The sequence below is a fragment of the Portunus trituberculatus genome, chromosome 41 (genome assembly GCF_017591435.1).
Source record: "Portunus trituberculatus isolate SZX2019 chromosome 41, ASM1759143v1, whole genome shotgun sequence".
Classification (NCBI taxonomy): Eukaryota; Metazoa; Arthropoda; class Malacostraca; order Decapoda; family Portunidae; genus Portunus; species Portunus trituberculatus.
Genome location: NC_059295.1, coordinates 1,261,506 through 1,284,607, shown reverse-complemented (window position 1 = coordinate 1,284,607; position 23,102 = coordinate 1,261,506). Strand labels below are relative to the sequence as shown.

Sequence of the window (23,102 nt, the reverse complement as noted above, 5' to 3'; positions counted from 1 at the left end):
CTCGACATTCTTCCATTCCACATACACAGATCTTCCCTATCCATTTTTCCATGCCAATCATCACTCTGTATATTGCTATCAGGTCTCCCCTTTCTCTTCTGTTTTCCAGGGTTGGAAGTTGCATTCTTTTCAGTCTGTCTTCATAAGTCAAATCTCTTAAGTCAGGCACCATTTTCGTTGCAGCCCTCTGTACTTTCTCTAGTTTCCTTATGTGTTTCTTTAAGTTCGAGCCCACTGTATTGTTGCATATTCAAGCCTCGGTCTTATCATTGCAGTAATTATTTTCTTCATCATTTCTTCATCTAGATATCTGACGCCACTCTTATGTTCCTCAATAAGTTCAATACTTCTCCAATTATTTTGTTTATATGTCTCTCTGGCGATAGGTCATTGGTAATTGTCACCCCAAGGTCTTTTCTTCATGACTGGTTTTATGTCTTCATTTCCTATCTTGTACATACTCCTGATTCTTCTTTCACTCTTGCCAAACTCTATTTTCTTGCATTTTGTCGTGTTGAACTCCATTTGCCATGTACAGCTCCATTTCCATATTCTGTCCAAGTCTTCCTGGAGTAGTTCGCAATCTTTGTCACATCTCACTTTTCTTAACAATTTTGCATCGTCTGCAAATAGGCTCACATAACTGGACACCCCATCCACCATGTCATTTATGTAGACTGCGAACATTACTGGTGCCAACACTGATCCCTGTGGAACTCCACTCTCCACCAATCCCCATTCTGATGGTCTGTCCTTAATTATTGTTCTCATTTCTCTTCCTACCAAAAGTCTTCCATCCATTTTAGTAAACTGCCATGCACTCCTCCTACCATTTCAAGTTTCCAGATCAGTCTCTGGTGTGGTACCTTATCAAAGGCCTTTTTTAAATCCAGATATATTCCATCAGCCCAACCATCTCTTTCCTGTATTACATCTATCACCCTCGAATAGTAACATATCAGGTTTGTCGTGCATGAACGCCCTTTCCTAAAACCAAATTGACACTCACAAAGTATGTCATTTTCTCCAAGAAGTCTGTCCATCTAGTCTTCACCACCCTCTCACACATCTTAGCTACCACACTTGTAAGTGACACTGGTCTATAGTTCAATGGGTCTCTCTTGTTACCTGATTTATAGATTGGGACAATGTTAGCTCTTTTCCAGTCTTGGGGCACTACACCTTCCCTTAATGAGGCATCAATTACTTCACAAACTTTTTCTGCCAATTGCTCCTGCATTCTCTTAAAATCCATCCTGATACCCCATCAGGTCCCACAGCTTTTCTCACTTCTAAACTCCCCATCATGTTCTTGATCTCCTCCACCGTTACTTGAAACTCCTTCATAATCCCTTTCTGTTCCATTACCAGTGGTTTGTCAAAAGCAGTCTCCTTTGTGAATACCTTCCGAAAGCATCCATTCATAGCCTCTGCCATTTCCTGGGATCTTCACTGTATACTCCATTTACTTCTAAACTTTCAATACTTTCTCTATTTTTGATGTTGTTGTTCACATGTCTGTAAAAAAGCCTTGGTTGGTCTTTACATTTATCAATTATATCCTTTTCTTGTTTCTTTCTTTCTTCTCTTCTAATCAACACATATTCATTTCTTGCTCTTTTGTAACTTTCCCACTGCTTAATCCGTCTTTTCCTTCTCCACCTCTTCCATGCATCCTCTTTTCTTGTTCTAGCCTTTTCACATCTATCGTTAAACCAGTCCTGCTTTCCAACTTCTCTATGTTGTCTTATTGGTACAAATTTTTTCTCACCTTCTTTGTATATTTTTATAAATTCCTTCCACTTTTCATTTGCTCCCTTAGCACTCTTGAATTTCATCCAATTTGTCTCTTGAAAGAATTTCTTTAGGTTTCCAAAATCTGTCTTGGCATAATTCCATTTTCCACTTTATATTCTTCATTTCTTCTAGATTTCTCTTCGTCTATCACCTTGAACTCCAAAACTGCATGATCACTCTTTGCTAAAGGGCACTCCACCCTCATCTCCTCAATGACCATTGGCTCTGTACTAAAGACCAAGTCCAGTCTTGACGATGCTCCCTCTCCTCCAAACCTAGTATCTTCTTTGACCCACTGAGTTAACACATTTTCCATTGCCAGTGTCAATAGTGTATTTCCCATGTTGTCTCTGATCCTTCCATTGACCAGTCCTCCCAACACACCTCTTTACAATTAAAATCTCCCATCATTATAGTTCGTTCACAGCCACCCAACATTTCTTCCAGACATGTTCCTGTATCACTTATCATTTCTTCATATTCCTGTACTGACCATGCATTTGTCTTAGGTGGTACGTACACCACTATGTAGTGCCTCTTTTTCCTTCATTAGTTTCTGCTCTGATCTTTAGCACTTCTGCCTTTCCCATACCTTTTTCACTTGATCCACCTTTATATCTTTTTAACCAGCAACATCACTCCTCCTCCCATCTTACCTACTCTATTTCTTTTCCAAACGTTATATTTCCCTTCTCCAACCTTCATCAGGTCTTCTCCCTCTCTCAGTTTTGTTTCAGTAAGACCCACAATATCTGGGTTCTTGTCCCTCAAGTAATCGTTGAGTTCTAAAATCCCGATATCACTCCATTTATGTTGGAATACATTACATTTCGCTCATATGTAAGTTTCTTTAGTCCTTTGTGTGTGTGTGTGTGTGTGTTCGAGTCACTCACCTGTAATTGTCTGCCAGTTATTCAGCTAGTCATTCATTAATGGAAGGAGCTCAGAGCTTGTAGTAACTGATCTTTGAGTAGGATTGAGATCATTCACACGCTATGCACTGAGATTAAGACATCAAGGTCACAACCTCTCTTCTTACATACTATACCTACATCTTAGTTGGTAGATAAGACCTACATATTGATTAAGAAAATTCCCCATTTGGCTTGCCACAGCTAGGACTCAATCTTGACTCAGATCTTTTCAGTTGTGAGCTGAGTGTACTGACCACTACACTACAGTGTGTATGACTCTTGTCTATGTGTGTGAGTTTGTGTATTTACCTAGTTGTATTGTACAGGGTTCAAGTGGGGCTCATAGTGTTTTTTCTCCATATCTTCATTTATTCAATTTTTCTTTAAAGTTATGCACATTATATGCTGTAACAACTTAATCACTCAGTGCTTTCCACCATTCTATGTGGAAAACTGTATTTTTCAATATCCTTCACACACTGCCACATCCTGATCTTCTTTACATGTCCTTTTGTCCTATCTTCTTCTGTCACCAGCACCAGGTCGTCCTTGTCTATCTTTTCAATGTCATTGACTATCTTGTACATTGTTATTAGGTCTTCTCATTCTCTTCTATCTTGTAAGGTTGGTAGTCCCATTTCCATCAGCCTTTCTTCATATTTTAGTTCCTTTAGTTCTGTTACCATCTTTGTAACAATTTTCTATATCCATTCTAATCATCTTATATCATTTTTTAGAGTTGGAGACCACATCATAGCTACATGTTCCAGTTTTGGACATACTTTTTTTTTTTTTTTTTTTTTTTTTTTTTTTTTTCTAGCATATCTTTGTCCATGAATTGAAGTGCCACTCTTATATTAGTCAATATTATATAAAATAATCCAAATATCTTGCTTATGTGTTTTTCAGCGTTCAGATTTTCCTGTATAATCACTCCTAGATGTTTTCCCTCTTTAGTCTTTATTGTTTGTTCCTCTCCCATCAGATAGTTTCATACCGGTCTTATTTTGCTCTTTCCTGGTTCCATAACATGACATTTCTCAACATTGAACTCCAATATCCACTTCTTACTCCACTCATAGATTTTGTTTCTATCTTCTCGTAATAGCAAACAGTCCTCCCCGGTTTTTATTACACTTAGCAGCTTTGCATCATCAGCAAATATATTAATACAGCTGTTTACCCCATTTTGAATGTTATTTACATAAATCTGAAACATAATGGGGGCTAACATTGACCCTTATAGCACTCCACTTGTTATTTTACCCCAAGATAAGTATATACTATATCTGATCACACTTCTCATCTCCCTTTCCTTCAAGTAATCCCTTGTCCATTCTAACAAAGTTCCTTGCAGTCCTCCTATGTTCTCTAGTTTCCAAAGTAGTCTTTCTTGAGGGACTTTATCAAAAGCCTTTTTTATGTCCAGGTATACTGTATCCACCTATCCATTTCTGTTTTCCAGTCCTTCTAGTACTCTCGAGTTGAAACTTAGTAAGTTCGACACACATGACCGTCCTGTCCTGAACCCAAATTGTCTGTTTGATATGACTTGTTCTTCTTCCACATGTTTAACCCATTTTCTTTGATAATAATTATTTCACATAACTTCTCCATAACACTTGTAAGTGACACCGGTCTGAAATTTAATGGCTCAGTTGCCTCTCCTCCTTTAAATATCGATTTTACATTGGCTCACTACTATTTTAGTAGAACTTTCCCTTCATTTAGTGAACTTGTAATTATTTCCAAAATTGGATCCAACAGTTGCTCTTTACATTCTTTTAGCATCCAGCCTGATACACCATCCAGCTCCATTGCTTTTCTGACATCCAAATTGTTTAATAATCTTCCAATATCCCCTTTGTGAACTCTGATTTCCTGTAATCCTTGGCAATGCAATGTCCTATTTTTTTTCTGTAAAATCCTCTCCTTCAGTGAACACAGTTTTGAAGCTCTCTTTTATTATTTCACACATTTCCTTTTCTGTTTGGTGTGTCCTCCCTCCTTTAATTGTTTTTTCTATTCTTTCCTTTTCCATTTTACCATTTATAAATTTGTAGAAAAGTTTCTTTCTTCCTCTCTCCTTACTCTAATATATTAATTTCTCGCATCCTTAAACTGCTGTCTGTTATTGTCATTTCTGTTTTATGAGTTTCTTCCAAGCTTTATCTTTTGCCTTTTTAGCTTCTGTGCATCTAGCTTTGTACCAAGTGTGTATATTTTTCTTAACTCTATAAAAAGGTATGTATTTCTTTACTTTTTTGTTATATTTCGGTATGAATATTTCATATTTCCCTTGTATTGTCCTTCCGTACATAATGTTTCTCCATTCAATATCAGCATAAACATTTCCTTTATTTTTCAAAATATCCTCTTGCATAGTTTAATCTCCATTTTGTAGTCATCTTTGTATCTTATCCCCTCCTTCTCATGTATTTCCAGCTCTAATGTCACATGATCACTTCTTTCCATTGGACTAAGGTATTATATGTGGGAAGGGGGCTCTGGCTTCTTTGTGAATGCTAGGTCAAGATCAAGGTTCTTCTTCCCCCTGTACCTTGTTGACTCCTCCACCCACTAATCCATTGTATTTACTATAGTTATCTGTAACACCTCCTCACTCCACTGTCCAGCATTATCCATTACTTCCATCTCTCTCCAGTTTATTGTTTTTTTACAGTTAAATTCTCCAACTAATAGTATTTTTTCATCTCTTCTTATCATTTTATCTAAGCACTTAATCACTTCTCTGCATATCTTTATGTTCTTGAGTTCCCCATGTTTTTGTCTTAGGTGGCACATATGTAACTATGATTTTTCTTTTTTTCAATTTTTCTATTTTGATTGTTACTCCCATTACTTCCACCATAACCTCACCATATTACACATCCTCTACACGTATATTATCACGAACCACTATTAGCACTCCTCCTCCCCCTTTACCTTTCCTGTCTCTTCTCGAGGTATTATATCCCTCCACTTTAAAGTTAACATGGATCTCCGCTCTTAGTTTTGTTTCAACAATGAACATTACATCCGGCTTTTCCCCCTTTCAAATAATCCCTAACCTCCAACATGCTGGATAACAACCCATCTATATTACTATAAGTCACTCTTAATTTCTTGCCTCCTCCATGACCTCCTCCTTCTTCTGTAGATACCACTTCTTTAGTCTCATACCTAAAACCCTCCAGTAGAAATTTTTTTCTCTCTCTCTCTCTCTCTTTCTCTCTCTCTCTCTCTCTCTCTCTCTCTCTCTCTCTCTCTCTCTCTCTCTCTCTCTCTCTCTCTCTCTCTCTTCTCTCTCTCTCTCTCTCTCTCTCTCTCTCTCTCTCTCTCTCTCTCTCTCTCTCTCTCTCTCTCTCTCTCTCTTTAAGCTTCATTTCTTAGCACTTTCTCTTTTTCCTCTCCTCTATGTTCATATCTCTTTTTTTATCCGTATATCTTTATGTTCAATATCATCGGCCAGGTTTCCTATCCTTTTCATAATTTCCTCCACCGCCACCTGCGATCTCATTCTCACTTTCATTGGTCTCCTACCCCCCTCACTAAATCTTCCCTACCTAATCACTTTCTCCACTTCCTCATCCAACTCCTGTGTGCTGTCCTGATCTGTTTGATAATAGTTTCAGCCAATTCTCTCTCTTCACGCTCTCTCATGAACTTGTTTGGATTTTTTTTTTTTTTTTTTTTTTTATCAAGAAACATTTCCTCTTATCTACTGTGTCTCTCACTAGATCTTCTTTCTCCTTAATTACGTGTATAATAGCATCTTTTGTTTCTTTTCAATTTGTCTCTTTACTACCTCTGAAAATTTTACTTTTTCCTCTTCCTGTTCCTGTTTCCATGCATTTCGTAATTCCTCCAGCTTGTTCTCACCCATTCCTTTTTCTACTTTATCTTTGATCCCATCCTGTATTTTTTTCTGTAGGCTCCTTAAGGAGTCTTCATAGTCACGACATGTGGCCTTTAGCATATCATTTTGTTTCTTTATCTCCTGTATCTCATCCTTCAATCCCTGATTTATTACACTGACTTTCTCACATTACACTAATATCAATCTGAGCTCTGTGTTTTCCGTTATCAGTCTGTCCTGCTTGTCCATTACACTCAACATCACTTCCTTCATGTACCTTAACTCTCTTTCTACATTTATCAACCTCCTCATGTTGTCTCTTTCATCTCTAAATCCAGAAAAGTCCTTATCCATATTATCCTCAGTCAATCTCCTCAGTCCAACAGGTGTTTAAGTAAATATCTGATTTTCACAACATGGCATTTGTTTTGGTGTCATACGTCTAGCTGCGCCACCCAGTTCCATCTCTCTCTCCATTTTTTCATCTATACAGTATCCAAAATCATATTTATTATGGAGACAGGAAAACCCTATGGCCCCCTATCACCCTGCACATATGTATAGGTCAGGCTCCAATGCCTGCTGAAGTGCTTTCCATGGGAGCTGTGTGTGTGTGTGTGTATTTACCTATTTGTATATACCTATTTGTGTATTACAGGGCCCGAGCTAAGCTCTCTGTGTCTTGTCTCCTTGTACACTCCAGTCATATCTCTCTTTCATCTGATTGACACACACCGCATCAACAACATCACTGCTCAGTTTATTCCACTTATCAATACTACGATGCGGGAAACTGTACTTTCTCACGTCATTTAGACAGATGTCCTTTATTAGTTTTTTTCCATGTCCTCGGAGGTAATTACCTGCGGTCACCTTTATCAATTCTCTGTCCAGTATGTCAATCTTGTTCACCAATTTATACATAGTTATCATGTCTCCTCTTGTTTTTCTCTCTTCTAGTGTGGTCAGCCCCAGCTTCCTCAGTCTTTCCTCATAGTCTAGCTCCCTGAGTCCTGGTACCATCCTTGTTGCCAGCCTCTGTACCCTTTCCACCTTCTTCACATTTTTCTTTATGTGCGGTGACCAGACGCAAGCTGCATATTCTAACTGGGGTCTTATTAAGGTGCATAATATCTTCCTTCATCTAGGTAGTGGAATGCAAGGCCAATATTTTGGAGCATGTTATATGTTTTCCAAAATATCTTGTTAATGTGTTTCTCCAGTGACAGAGTGTTTTGCACGGTTACTCGTAAGTCTTTCTCCTCATTGGTCTCTTCAATCTTCTCAGCACCCAGCCTGTAATCCCTGTTTGGTCTGTATCTATTTCTTCCCATTTTCATACCATGGCTCTTGTTTATATTGAATTCCATCTGCCACTCTTTACTCCACTCATATATTTTGTCAAGATCTTCCTGTAGCTTGTTACAATCTTCCACATTTTTTACTCTCCATAATTTTGGTATCGTCCGCAAACATATTCATGTAACTGTCAATTCCTAATGGCATATCATTAACATAAATCAAAAACATGATGGGACCAAGCACTGACCCTTGTGGAACTCCACTGGTTACCTTCTTCCACTCGGACTTCCTTCCTTCACCACTGTTCTCATTTCTCTTCCCACTAAGTAATTTTCCATCCATTTTGCTAGTTTATCACTTACTCCTCCAATTTTCTTTAGTTTCCACATCAGTCTATTGTGTGGCACTTTATCAAAGGCCTTTCTCAAGTCCAGGTAGATAGCATCCACCCATCCCTCTCTATGTTGTAGTATGTCAGTCACTCTTGAATAAAAACATAATAAATTGGATCACACGATCTTCCTTTTCTGAAACCAAACTGCCTTTCACTCAGAATGTTTTCACTTTCTAGATACTCACTCCACTTAGCTTTAATTACTTCTTCACATACCTTGCACAATATACTAGTCAACGATACTGGTCTGTAATTTAACGGTTCCATTCTACTACCATTCTTATATATAGGCACAATGTCAGCTCTTTTCCACTCTTTTGGGACTATTCCTGTTCGTATGGAGGTTTCCACAATATCAAATACAGGGTTCAACAATTGATCCTTACATTCTTTAGCAACCTCCCAGATATGCCATCAGGCCCCATTGATTTATTAATATCCAGATTGCTTATAATTTTCCTTACATCTTCTTTAGTAACCATGATGTCCTGCATTTGCTTTATTTCCATTGGCCTTCTCCCATAAAATGCTCCTCCTTTGTAAACACTTTGCAAAAGTTGTCGTTCAAAATTTCAGCTATATCTCTAGCATCCTCATATACTTCTTCCCATTTTTACCTTTTCTATTGCCTCCCTTTTATTTAGTTTTCCATTTATGAATTTGTAAAACATTTTGGGTCACTATCACAGTTTTCCACCACCCTCTGTTCATATTCCTTTTGTGCTGTTCTCCTTACTTCAACATATCTATTCCTTGCTGTTTTGTAAACTTCTCTTGATAATACATCACTGTTTTCTTAAGTTTCTTCCATGCCTTTTCTTTGTTCTTTTTGCTTCTTCACAATTTCTATTAAACCACTGTTTATTATTTAAAGTCCTCTTTCTGTGATATGGCACAAACTCTTCACAGCAGAGTTATATAAATCCATAAATTTATCGTATTTCAATTGCATATCTCCTTCCTGGTATACCACAGTCCAGTCAATTTCATTAAAGAACTCCCTTATATGGTTATAATTTGCTCTAGTATAATTTAATTTTTCCTCCTGTGTTCCACAATCTTATCTGTGCTTAATTCCGTATCCAGCTCAAAGCTTAGGACATCATGATTGCTTTTCCCAAGGGACATTCATGTTCAATTTCTTCTTTTAGAGATGCCCTGGTAAATACCAAATCCAACCTTGCTGCAACATCTTGTCCCCTGCACCTTGTTGGTGATCTCACCCACTGTGTCATCAAGTTATTTGTTGCTACGTTTAACAATTCCTCTGCCCACTCTCCACCGTTTACCGCTTCATAGTCTTCCCACATTATTTCCTTACAATTAAAGTCCCCAACTATCATCACTCTGTCCTTTCTGGTGAATTCCTGCTTCATTCTGTCCAGAGTATTGCTCATCACCATTTGATATTGTTCATAGTTCCAAGCACTGGTTCTGGGTGGTATGTATACTGTTATAATATTAATGTCTCTCTTACCATCTGTTATAAGCATACTTGTCATTTCTTCATTTCCCTTACTATAGTTCACCTCCTTCACTATCAGATCTTCCTTAGTAAGAACCATTATACCACCACTTCTTTTATTTTTTCTATCATTTCTCCATACTTTGTAGTGTTTTACAACAAACCAATCTAGCTTTATTTCGGGCCTTAACTTTGTTTCCACCACACACATTATGTCTGGTTCATTGTTTCTTAGGTAATCCATACATTCTAGCCTCTTAGACAGAAATCCATCTATATTCATGTAAGTCACTTGAATTCCATTCCTAGTCTCTTTCTTCGATGTTTCTGTCAGTGTAATGTCTATTCCATCTGTTTTATCCACCACTTCTTCAGCCTCCCATTTCTTATCCTCCCAAAAAACTTAGTCTTTTCCTCCTCGGTTCTTACATCATTCCTCTCCCTCACCTCAGTTACAAGTGTGTTTCACTGTTTCACTGTTTGATATGCTGCAGTCTCTGACAAGACAGCCAGACGTTACCCTACGGAGCGAGCTCAGAGCTCATTATTTCTGATCTTCGGATAGGCCTGAGACCAGGCACACACCACACACCAGGACAACAAGATCACAACTCCTCGATTTACATCCCGTACCTACTCACTGCTAGGTGAACAGGGCTACGTGAAAGGAGACACACTCAAATATCTCCACCCGGCCGGGGAATCGAACCCCGGTCCTCTGGCTTGTGAAGCCAGCGCTCTAACCACTGAGCTACGGGGCGTGTGTGTGTGTGTGTGTATTTATTTTACCTAATTGTATTTACCTAATTGTAAGAGCTATGCTCGTGCTGTCCCGTCTCCATATCTACTAATGTCCAGCTTTTTCTTAAAATCATGAATATTCCTTGCGGTGACCACTTCCACGTCTAAACTATTCCATGCTTCCACCCTTCTATGAGGAAGCTATATTTTTCACATCTCTCCTATAAGTGGCCATTTTAGTTTTTCCCATGCCCTCTCGACATTCTTTCATTCCACATACACAGATCTTCCCTATCCATTTTTCCATGCCAATCATCACTCTGTATATTGCTATCAGGTCTCCCCTTTCTCTTCTGTTTTCCAGGGTCGGAAGTTGCATTCTTTTCAGTCTGTCTTCATAAGTCAAATCTCTTAAGTCAGGCACCATTTTGTTGCAGCCCTCTGTACTTTCTCTAGTTTCCTTATGTGTTTCTTTAAGTTCGAGCCCACTGTATTGTTGCATATTCAAGCCTCGGTCTTATCATTGCAGTAATTATTTTCTTCATCATTTCTTCATCTAAATATCTGACGCCACTCTTATGTTCCTCAATAAGTTCAATACTTCTCCAATTATTTTGTTTATATGTCTCTCTGGCGATAGGTCATTGGTAATTGTCACCCCAAGGTCTTTTCTTCATGACTGGTTTTATGTCTTCATTTCCTATCTTGTACATACTCCTGATTCTTCTTTCACTCTTGCCAAACTCTATTTTCTTGCATTTTGTCGTGTTGAACTCCATTTGCCATGTACAGCTCCATTTCCATATTCTGTCCAAGTCTTCCTGGAGTAGTTCGCAATCTTTGTCACATCTCACTTTTCTTAACAATTTTGCATCGTCTGCAAATAGGCTCACATAACTGGACACCCCATCCACCATGTCATTTATGTAGACCGCGAACATTACTGGTGCCAACACTGATCCCTGTGGAACTCCACTCTCCACCAAGCCCCATTCTGATGGTCTGTCCTTAATTATTGTTCTCATTTCTCTTCCTACCAAAAGTCTTCCATCCATTTTAGTAAACTGCCATGCACTCCTCCTACCATTTCAAGTTTCCAGATCAGTCTCCGGTGTGGTACCTTATCAAAGGCCTTTTTTAAATCCAGATATATTCCATCAGCCCAACCATCTCTTTCCTGTATTACATCTATCACCCTCGAATAGTAACATATCAGGTTTGTCGTGCATGAACGCCCTTTTCTAAAACCAAATTGACACTCACAAAGTATGTCATTTTCTCCAAGAAGTCTGTCCATCTATTCTTCACCACCCTCTCACACATCTTAGCTACCACACTTGTAAGTGACACTGGTCTATAGTTCAATGGGTCTCTCTTGTTACCTGATTTATAGATTGGGACAATGTTAGCTCTTTTCCAGTCTTGGGGCACTACACCTTCCCTTAATGAGGCATCAATTACTTCACAAACTTTTTCTGCCAGTTGCTCCTGCATTCTCTTAAAATCCATCCTGATACCCCATCAGGTCCCACAGCTTTTCTCACTTCTAAACTCCCCATCATATTCTTGATCTCCTCCACAGTTACTTGAAACTCCTTCATAATCCCTTTCTGTTCCATTACCAGTGGTTTGTCAAAAGCAGTCTCCTTTGTGAATACCTTCCGAAAGCATCCATTCATAGCCTCTGCCATTTCCTGGGATCTTCACTGCATACTCCATTTACTTCTAAACTTTCAATACTTTCTCTATTTTTGATGTTGTTGTTCACATGTCTGTAAAAAGCCTTGGTTGGTCTTTACATTTATCAATTATATCCTTTTCTTGTTTCTTTCTTTCTTCTCTTCTAATCAACACATATTCATTTCTTGCTCTTTTGTAACTTTCCCACTGCTTAATCCGTCTTTTCCTTCTCCACCTCTTCCATGCATCCTCTTTTCTTGTTCTAGCCTTTTCACATCTATCGTTAAACCAGTCCTGCTTTCCAACTTCTCTATGTTGTCTTATTGGTACAAATTTTTCTCACCTTCTTTGTATATTTTATAAATTCCTTCCACTTTTCATTTGCTCCTTAGCACTCTTGAATTTCATCCAATTTGTCTCTTGAAAGAATTTCTTTAGGTTTCCAAAATCTGTCTTGGCATAATTCCATCTTCCCACTTTATATTCTTCATTTCTTCTAGATTTCTCTTCATCTATCACCTTGAACTCCAAAACTGCATGATCACTCTTTGCTAAAGGGCACTCCACCCTCATCTCCTCAATGACCATTGGCTCTGTACTAAAGACCAAGTCCAGTCTTGACGATGCTCCCTCTCCTCCAAACCTAGTATCTTCTTTGACCCACTGAGTTAACACATTTTCCATTGCCAGTGTCAATAGTGTATTTCCCCATGTTGTCTCTGATCCTTCCATTGACCAGTCCTCCCAACACACCTCTTTACAATTAAAATCTCCCATCATTATAGTTCGTTCACAGCCACCCAACATTTCTTCCAGACATGTTCCTGTGTGTGTGTATGTGTGTGTGTGTGTGTGTGTGTGTGTGTGTGTGTGTGTGTGTGACAGAGAGAGAGAGAGAGAGAGAGAGAGAATGAGCAAGCAAGCATATGCACCCATAGTCAAATTTATTTGTATTTAACAATGTGTAACCGCTTCAGGAAAACCGACCTGTAGGTTATTCACTGATGCGGTTGATGGCTACTGATGCTGATGCAGATCCCAATGGTGCCCCTTTTACATGGGAAGTGATTAACCAACCTATTGAAGACCGTGCCTTCACTCTTGACCAAGATGGCTCATTAAGGCTGGCCACTAACAGACTTAACCACCAGGTAATGCTCTTCTCCAGAAATTTTGTGAAATTACTACTTGCCTGAAATTTATTAATTTATTCATGTGGAACATTTTTGTGTTTAAGAAGATATAACAAGACTTATTGAAAACTTACTCTTTGTCTTCATAATTCATTCCAGGTGCAGGACAAGTACATTGTGCAAGTGCGAGTCTGGGACAGTGGATCTCCACCACTTCATGCTAACACTCATGTGACTGTTAATGTTGTAGAAGAGTCTCGCTATCCACCAACACTCTTTCCTCTTACATCTGTAGTCATCAGTTTTCGAACTGCCTTCCCAGGAGGTATTATAGGGCGGATTACTGCATTGGATCAGGACCCTTATGACACCTTGCAGTACTCAATAGCACCCTATCCTACTGAGGTCAGCTCTATCAAGTATTTTGACATCGATGGCCAGGACGGTACACTTGTTGCATTGACACCACTGGATGCTGGCAACTACAGTGTCAATGTTAGTGTGTCAGATGGCAGGTACCATCGAACTGTACAAGCCTCCATTCAAGTGTTAGTTATTACTGAGGAAATGGTAGAAAACTCTGTTATTGTCAGACTGGGTCCTTTATCATCTGATGAATTTCTTTCAAGGTATCAAAAATTCTTCCTTAATGCAGTTGCAACAGAACTCTCAATTGATGAGCAGTCTGTGATGCTTGTTAGCCTACAGCCAACGCTGTTGCATTCTCACTCATTAGAAAAAATAGATTATATTCCACAACGTGCTAAAAGAGATATACAGAGAAGCTTGGATGTTCTGATTGTTGTGCAGCTATCTGAAGCATTTTTGACTAGAGAACATTTATTAATGGAGTTAAAAACTAAACAAGATGATATTAAACACAGACTTGGCTTACCACTTGTGGAAGTTATGGAATCGATGTGTGTATCTGATTCAAAATGTGGCAGCCATGGAGATTGTGTTGATATTGTCAAAGTCAGTGAAGATGTAGCAATGCCCTTCAACACACAGCTTTCTAGTTTTGTTGCTCCAAGGTTTTCACAGGAGGTTGGATGTGTGTGTGATCAAGGATATGGAGGTAATGAATGTTCAACCTTAGTGAATGCCTGTGGACACCGACCTTGTGCTGAATATGAAGAATGTTCACCCACAAACACCAGCAGTCGTGGTTACACATGTCAGTGTCCTTCTGGTAGAGCAGGACCTTCATGCCAAGTAGACTTGACAAAATGTCGTAGCCCAACATGCCATTACCCACTGAGACCCCTTTCCTTTAAGGGAAAAAGCTATGCTCAGTATAGTATAGCACGGCAAACAGAAAGCAGCTCATTAGTACTCAGTGCATTTATGCGAACCAGGAACCCAGTTGGAACACTTGTTTTTGCTGCAGGGGATGTGGATTATAGTGTACTGGAAGTTACTGGTGGACATGTGCAATATCGCTGGGACTGTGGGAGTGGAGAAGGTTTAGTGAGAGTATCAACAGTGACGGTTAATAATGATAAGTGGCATTTTATCAATCTTACCCGAGAGGGAACCATATCAACCCTGAGTGTAGATGGTGAAGTCAGTTTGGGAGCAGCACCAGGTGCTAATGATATTCTCAACACGGATTCAGGTTTCATGTATCTTGGTGCTACTGTCAACAAAGAACATGGTACAGGCTTGTCTTCCTACTCTCACACTAGCCTGGGATTTGTGGGTTGTCTTGATCAGGTTGTTATTAATGGTATTGAGCTTCCTGTAGCAATAACAGGAATGTCTTCTGGGGATGCAGTGCTAACACGCCTAGCTAATGTTGAGCTACAGTGCCCTAATGTACTACCAGTAGCAGGCGTGTGTGGTTCATATCCATGCCAGAATGGTGGCACATGCATTGAAAATGAAAATTCTTATAAATGCACTTGTCCTCCACGTTTTACTGGAGCACAATGTCAAGTGGATACAGCACCGTGTTCCTCATCGCCTTGTCTCAATGGGGGTAAATGTATTGTAGTTGGCCATTCATACAAATGTCAGTGTCCTACAAAGTTAAGTGGAAAACGTTGCGAGTATGGTGTGTTTTGTAATCCAAACCCGTGTCAAAATGGTGGCCGATGTGAAGAAGGTGTTGACGGACCAATATGTAAGTGTCAACATTTCACTGGTGCAATGTGCCAGCTTGATATTGATGAATGTACCCGCAATCCTTGCCAAAGTGGTGGAACCTGCCTCAACTTTTTTGGTGGATTCAAGTGTATATGTTCTTCAAATGTTACTGGTGAATATTGCACAGAAAAAGTCAAGAGACCTCAAGAAACATCTTCATCTTTGAACATTACTTTGGAAGAACTAGTGTGCATCCTAGCTGTCTTTCTTGGATGTGTGATGGCTGTGCTTCTTCTTGGAGCATGGCAGAGACGGAGATGGAGGCATAAACGGCATCAGCAAAATAATCGCATAAAACTCACAGATCACCATGTTAAGAATGATTTGAAAGCTAATGATGCTCCCAAGAGAAATTCAAAAATTTGCAATGTGGAAGCTGATCAGGTATGACACATTTCCACTTTGTTTTATTTCTAGTTATAAGGCAGTATTAAGTGGTATGAAATTTACTGTGTTCTGAAATATTTTTCTCACAACCATTCAGTGCATTCTTCTTATTTATTGGTAAGTTCCTTTTTAATTTAGTTTTATGCTATATTAACTGTTGGATTGTTCGTGTTCTTGGGTCATACAGCAGGGACCTCCTCTTCCACCACGGCCAGCATCTTACACTCCTAGTGGCACTGACTCTGCCATACTCAATACCCTCAAACACTTGGCTGATCTGTCTGCTGCAGGCCATGAAAGCCTAGAGTTGGAGACTCTCTCCCGGTGTTCTCATGAGCTCTTACACAGCTTGAACAAACCTGTTGTTATGCCGCCCAACCTTTCTCCTCCACCTCCCTCCAACAGTGATTCTGACTCTCTTCATAAACCTTGGGATCATCACAACAACCTTAATGACTCAAATTTCATGCCTATCAAAGGTAAGTGATTTCTTGTGGTATATTACATAAAGTTTTCATTAGAAAATATGCATAATTTTTCTGCATTGTAATGTAAGAATCAGTGTATCTGATATCTTTAATTTTATTCAGACAAAAAATAAGCTCTGTTGTGGATTTGGAAATGCTATGAAGATTACATTTCTTGTGGAATCACTACCATTTTTAAAGTTCTGTATTTTAGAGTAGTGCTAATTGAGTCACTTTTTCTGTACTATTTCTTTATTCAATAAGCCAAGATTTTTTTTTTATCTGATAGTCATTAATATGATAAGTTAAAGTAAAAGAGATTTTGTAATATATGTAAAGCATCTTAGCAGTGACAGTTTTTTGCAGTTAGTTAGAATTTTTATATTTTATTCTTTTCATTTACTCATTTTTTAGGTAAGAATATATTGAATAAAAACACTTTCATCATATGGATAAAAATCTCCTGCACACGATATTGTATACAGATTTTTCAAAAAATATCTGATAAGTAAAGTATAGATATTTTTCCAAACTATCATGCATCCAATATGTTGGCTTGAGTCTACCAAGGAATATATTGAATAATAACACTTTCATCATATGGATAAAAATCTCCTGCACACGATATTGTATACAGATTTTTCAAAAAATATCTGATAAGTAAAGTATAGATATTTTTCCAAACTATCATGCATCCAATATGTTGGCTTGAGTCTACCAAGAAAGTTCACAAGAAATATTATGTAAAGTCTTACTTTGTTTATATGATGTTTTTTCACCATCAAATTCAGAAGAGCCACAAAAATTGCAATGAAAAAAAAAACCCTCAAACAGGGTCAAAAGAGTTTCTCAAATGTATGGGATAAATGTTTTGAAACCTCCTTTCTAAATGAGTTCAAATAATAAAAAGGTGGAAATACAGAAATAGGCAGGGAGTTCCTGAGTTTACCAAAGGAAGGGATGAATAACTTAAAATACTGGTTAACCACCATAAGAGGGGGGGATAGATTAATGGTGAGGGAAAGAAGAATATTTTGTGCAGTGAGGCCATGAGAGGAAGGGAAGCATGCTATAAGCAAGATCAGAAAAGCAGTTGGTATGTAAACAGTGGTAGAAGATAGCAAGAGATGTAACATTGTTGTAATTAGAAAGAGGCTGAAGACAATCAGTCAGATTAGAGGAGTTGATAAGATGAAAGGCTTTTGAATCCATCCTTTCATAAAGAACAGTCCCATTGTAATGTGAAGCATACTTTGTAACATGGATGGATTAGGCCCCTGTACAGAGTTAGCAGTTGGAGTAGTGAAAAAGAACTGGCAGAAAAGACTCAGAATTCTTAACTTCATGAAAGCTTTTTTAGTAGCTTCAGATGAGATGTGAAGTTTCCAGTTTAGATTATTAATAGATAAGGGACAGACTGAGGATGTTCAGTATAGAAGAGCAGGACAGTGAGTGCCATTGAAGAAGGCATAGTTGTCTGGAAAGTTGTGTTGAGCCAATAGATGGATGGAATCATTGACTTTTTGAGTCTTCAAACAATACTAAGTTTGCTCTAACCAAATTGGAAATTTTAAAGGTAACAGAAATCAGGTGTTATTGCTTCCCTGCATGTTATCTTTTCTTCCTGAATGGTTGGTCACATACAAAAATATATGGAAAAGTGCAGGGTGGTATCATCAGCATTGGAATGGATAGGAAAAAAGTTTGGTTTAGAGGATCATTGATGAATAATGGGAAGAGAATGGGTGACAGAACAGAACCCTGAGAAACACCATTTTTAATAGATTTATAAGAAGAAAACTGACTGTCTACCACAGCTGCAATAGAAAGGTGAGAAGGGAAACTAGAGATGAAGTTGCAGAAAGAAGGGTAGAAACTGTAAGAGGGTAGGTTGGAAATCAAAGCTTTTTGTACTAGATTAGACTATCAAAAGCTTTTGATATGCCTATGACAACAGCAAAAGTTTCACCACTAACTCTAAAAGAGGATGACAAAGACTTTATAAAAAACCACAGACAATCACCAGTAGAGCAGTTTTCATGGAAACCATACTGGCATTCAGATAGAAAATTGTGAAGTGATATATGTTTAAGAATCTTCCTTTTGAGGATAAATTTGATAAACTTAAGACAGGGAGGAAATTAAAGCAATAGGATGGTAGTTTGAGAGTTTATTATAGACAAGCTCAATATAAGCAAACTTCCAGCAAGAAGGAAAGGCAGATATTGATAAACACAGTTGAAAGAGTCTGACTAGGCAAGGTGCAAGCACAGAGGTACTGTTTCTGAGAACAATAAGAGGAACCCAATAATGTCCATAACCTTACCTTCTGAGGGTTTAAGCCAGCAAGGGCATGGAAAACAGCATTGTGAAGGATTTTAATGAGTATCATGAAGTAGTCAGAGAGGGAAGGAGAGGAAGGAACAAGCTCTGAATGATCCAAGGCAGAGTTTTCAGTAGAGATGATAATATGCCATCAAAATGAACAATGAAAATATGAAAAATAATTTATTGGAGAAGTTTTTGGTTAGGCAACAGAAGTCTCTAAAGGGATTGATTACAAAGAAGTTCATAAAGATTAAAAAGAGATTGAATTAAAACCAATACACTAATACAATGACAATCATTAAAAAACCATGTAAAGCAACTTTTTACAAACACAGCTGACGAACCCCCTTTTATTATATTACTGAAGATGACAGTGATGGTTGCAGTCCACTCTTTTCTCTAAACTCACATCCCTGTGAATGGCTGCATCCCACCCATATCACCAAATTCACACAACCTTGTATGGTGGCAGCAGTAACTATACTCCAACCTTTTCTTTACTAAACTTGCATCACTGTGAATGGCTGCATTGATATCAGTGGAAGCAGCATGCTTGTTCACCCAACATTAGCATTATCGCACTCCATGTTATGGACTTCATTTTGGTTTGTTCCAGCCAATCAAGTTCTCCACATCACTATAACTTGGAAGCAAACTGAATTCCATAGACCTGATTTATATTAGAGTATTGCATACAATCAGTGACCTAACTATATAAACAGGTATATGCTCTCTCTACTTTCTCAGTTCAACTTCAATTTCTCTGTTCAACTTCAATTCTTTACTGTCATAGGAATAATCAAATGCTTTCATAAACACCAGATTAAAGTATGTGTCCCTGATGAGAAACAAGATAGTAAATAATAGACATTTTTTAAACAGTTGAGGACCTCATAGGGACTATTTGCAAAGGCCAAAAAGATGACTAGTAATGTTCTCATGGATGTTTGTCATTGATGATGCAAAATCCTTGTTAAGCTATCAGTAGAAATATTAAAGGGAAATACTTTGAAAAATTGTGATAGATCCTATTAAAAACAAATGAATTAGGATACATGTTGAGATGTTTTGAAATACACTCCATGCCTTTGTTTACAGATGTTGGTTGTGATTTGGTGACCAATTTAGGTGATGCACACGCCTCGCCTGGCCGACAGTCTCCATTTTCGGATGATTCATCAGGTAAGACTTACAGAATGAGTTTCATGCTAGCATTCTACTGCTTTTTCTTGCCTTTAACCCTCATGTTCATTTTTTTCTCATTATCATATATATATATATATATATATATATATATATATATATATATATATATATATATATATATATATATATATATATATATATATATATATATATATATATATATATATATATATATATATATATATATATATATATATATATATATATATATATATATATATATATATATATATATATATATATATATATATATATATATATATATATATATATATATATATATATATATATATATATATATATATATATATATATATATATATATATATATATATATATATATATATATATATATATATATATATATATATATATATATATATATATATATATATATATATATATATATATATATATATATATATATATATATATATATATATATATATATATATATATATATATATATATATATATATATATATATATATATATATATATATATATATATATATATATATATATATATATATATATATATATATATATATATATATATATATATATATATATATATATATATATATATATATATATATATATATATATATATATATATATATATATATATATATATATATATATATATATATATATATATATATATATATATATATATATATATATATATATATATATATATATATATATATATATATATATATATATATATATATATATATATATATATATATATATATATATATATATATATATATATATATATATATATATATATATATATATATATATATTAGGGTGACACTTATTTCAGTGTAAAATTTTTTAGAATTTCTACTGGGACGGCGGCGAATTGTGAGGTTTCGACCAAAATGACGTGCATTAAATATTTTTAAAAATATTGATATTTAGAGGTCGCTCAGTGAGGTGTAAAATTGTGATATTTATTCTGATTTTTTTCCCCGTATATTTGTTAAATATGTTTCGTGTTCAGTTACCGTGTTTAAATATTAGGATATGGCGATTGTTCTATGTTCAGTACCAATTGTTCGAGCTTGAAGGTCATTCCTTTCTATGTCCCCCTCATTCTGTGTAATGAGTATTAGCCGCTCAAAGGGCGGGGGTGTCATGGGCGTCAATCTCCCACTCATTGTCGCCTAGTTTGGGTCTCATAAGACCTGCTGACGGTAGGGAAGGACCTTCGTGCGCCTCTACAACTTGTAACAGATACTGCTTTTGTCCTTCATCCTTGGTTAGGCCAAGTTATATGTCTGCATCATAGCAACTCCGCTCCGCAAGTCGTTGACAACTCGAAGGGCTCTGATGCGGCGTTGGGCATCCAAGTAGGCGGATCCTTGTTCCAGGCAGCAGGGTCACTGGCGAGAAAGGTCATATCGATGCTCATGAGCTGCAACAGCTTCATTGATCCTGTTGTCACGAAGTCCGCGATAGTCTTATTGGTGAAGGTGGCTTCTCTGGTGTCAACTGTGGCTCGACGTGGAGGGTCCTCTGAACCTTCTTGCTCCTTGGAGGCCTTCACCATATCTCGTTTTGTCGCTAGGCTAACGTTGTCGTCGAAGAACGCCAGAGCTACCAACCGCTCACTTAAATACCACATGTGGCGCCCCAATGTCGCAGATGTGGCTTTCGCCACATCCGTATCCGGGTAGGCCAGCAGGCTTTTCAGTAGGGCTAGGTCCTGAGCCGGAGCTGACGTTGGGCATGGAGCCTTGTACCAGGGGGCCACATAGGCGGAGACGCTGAACTCTACGAACCGCTTGATCCTTGAAAGCTCCGCTCGTGTTAGCTGGAATTTATTTTGGTCACGGAACAAGAACACCTTCACCGCATAAATGATTTTTGCCATCCATCGTGAACGATGTAGAGCACCAGGGCGGGTGATACGGATGCCTCGCTTCGGCTGGCCACCAAGGAAGATGATTGAAAGTTCAAGTAACTCACGGTAATCGTCTCGTGGGTGCTGCCCGTCGAGGAGGCGCTGAAACTCCACCAACAGATCATCACGTCGCTCACGGAGGTTTTGTGACATTTTGTCCATCTCCATTGCCTTCGTGTCGTCCTGTCCAAGTATTCCCACTTTCCTTTGAACCTTTTGAAAAGTTGAATTTCAGGACCGCTAGAGGGTCCAAAGCAAGTGAAGAACACCTTCTCACAGATTAATTCGTAAATGTGGTGGCGACAGGCAAGGTGGAGGACATCACGCCCTAGTCGTTGCTCTACAATGGAACATGCCCCTGCTGCCAAACCAATGTTAGAAGCGGTGGTGTCAAAGGAGAGAGCAACCACCCGATTCTCAACTCCCCAATCTTCGAGTGTTGTTATAATGGCGTGAGCAGCGGCCTGTCCAGTTCCATTGGGGAGACTAGGCACGGCGAGGAGCTTTTCCACTCTGTCTCCGGAAACCAGTACTGGAAGGCGGTCGACGGCTGGGCCTCCATCCGCTGTGGGGATGATCTTACCATCCCAATGAACAGTGAGCGGAACGGACGGCTTGAAGGATTTCTTGATCTCCGCAGCCGCTACAGCGCGGAATTTTCGCCGATCCCGTCGGAAGGACTCACGATTTATCACGAGTTGGTTGGGATCGTGTCCGAGGCTTCGAGCAGCAGCACTGACGAGGTGAACTGCGTCACGGTCGGAAGTCAAGGTCCGATCCAATGCGGCAGACAAGTGACTGTCCAGTACCTTCTTCGACGATCGCGGACGCTTAGACGGGGGCATCTGGGACGCAGATGGACCAGCGCCTTCATCAAATGGTCGTTTTGGGGAGCACGTTGAACTTGAGCTCGATGAAAGTTCGGCCGTTTCATCCACCTTCTCTTGCTCTTGAAGAGCCTTTGTCACACGGCGTTGCTCCTCTTCTTTTCGTTTCTTGCGTCGAGACTCTTGCTTTGCCAGGGACATGTCCCTTGAAATCATCGACCCTCGCCTTCCTTCCTCCCTCTGAGCCTTCAAAAACTCCCGATCTTCTTCCAGCGTGATCATCGACATCACATTTGCGTGAACAATGTCGAAAAGATTTTCGAGCGAGTCGACGAACTTTCGCTCATTCGCCTTTTGGGTCGCTGTTGCTCTGTTCTTGTTCTTTTTCAGTGCCACCCATTTCTCATACAAACGGATGATATTTTCTCTTGCTCGCTGCGGCTTCTGCATAGGAATTGAGCGCTTCCAGAATTCTTCCACCACTGCCATAGTATCCACTGCTGCGTCGTTCTTGGTCTTTCTCTGTTGCAGATGGT

At 38.3% G+C, this 23,102-nt stretch overlaps 1 protein-coding gene across 6 annotated transcripts in view; it reads left to right on the top strand.

Moving 5' to 3' along the window:
* Positions 1-23,102, top strand: part of LOC123517165 (fat-like cadherin-related tumor suppressor homolog) — a gene marked incomplete at its 5' end in the record, with an annotated part of 296,558 nt that overhangs the window by 217,895 nt on the left and 55,561 nt on the right. For all 6 annotated transcript variants that reach the window (XR_006678412.1, XM_045277149.1, XM_045277152.1 and 3 more), the window contains 4 exon segments: positions 13,130-13,303; positions 13,445-15,817; positions 16,008-16,299; positions 19,714-19,797. Coding sequence is in view for 5 of the 6 variants with exons in the window: in XM_045277149.1 (XP_045133084.1) it covers positions 13,130-13,303; positions 13,445-15,817; positions 16,008-16,299; positions 19,714-19,797 (2,923 nt within the window).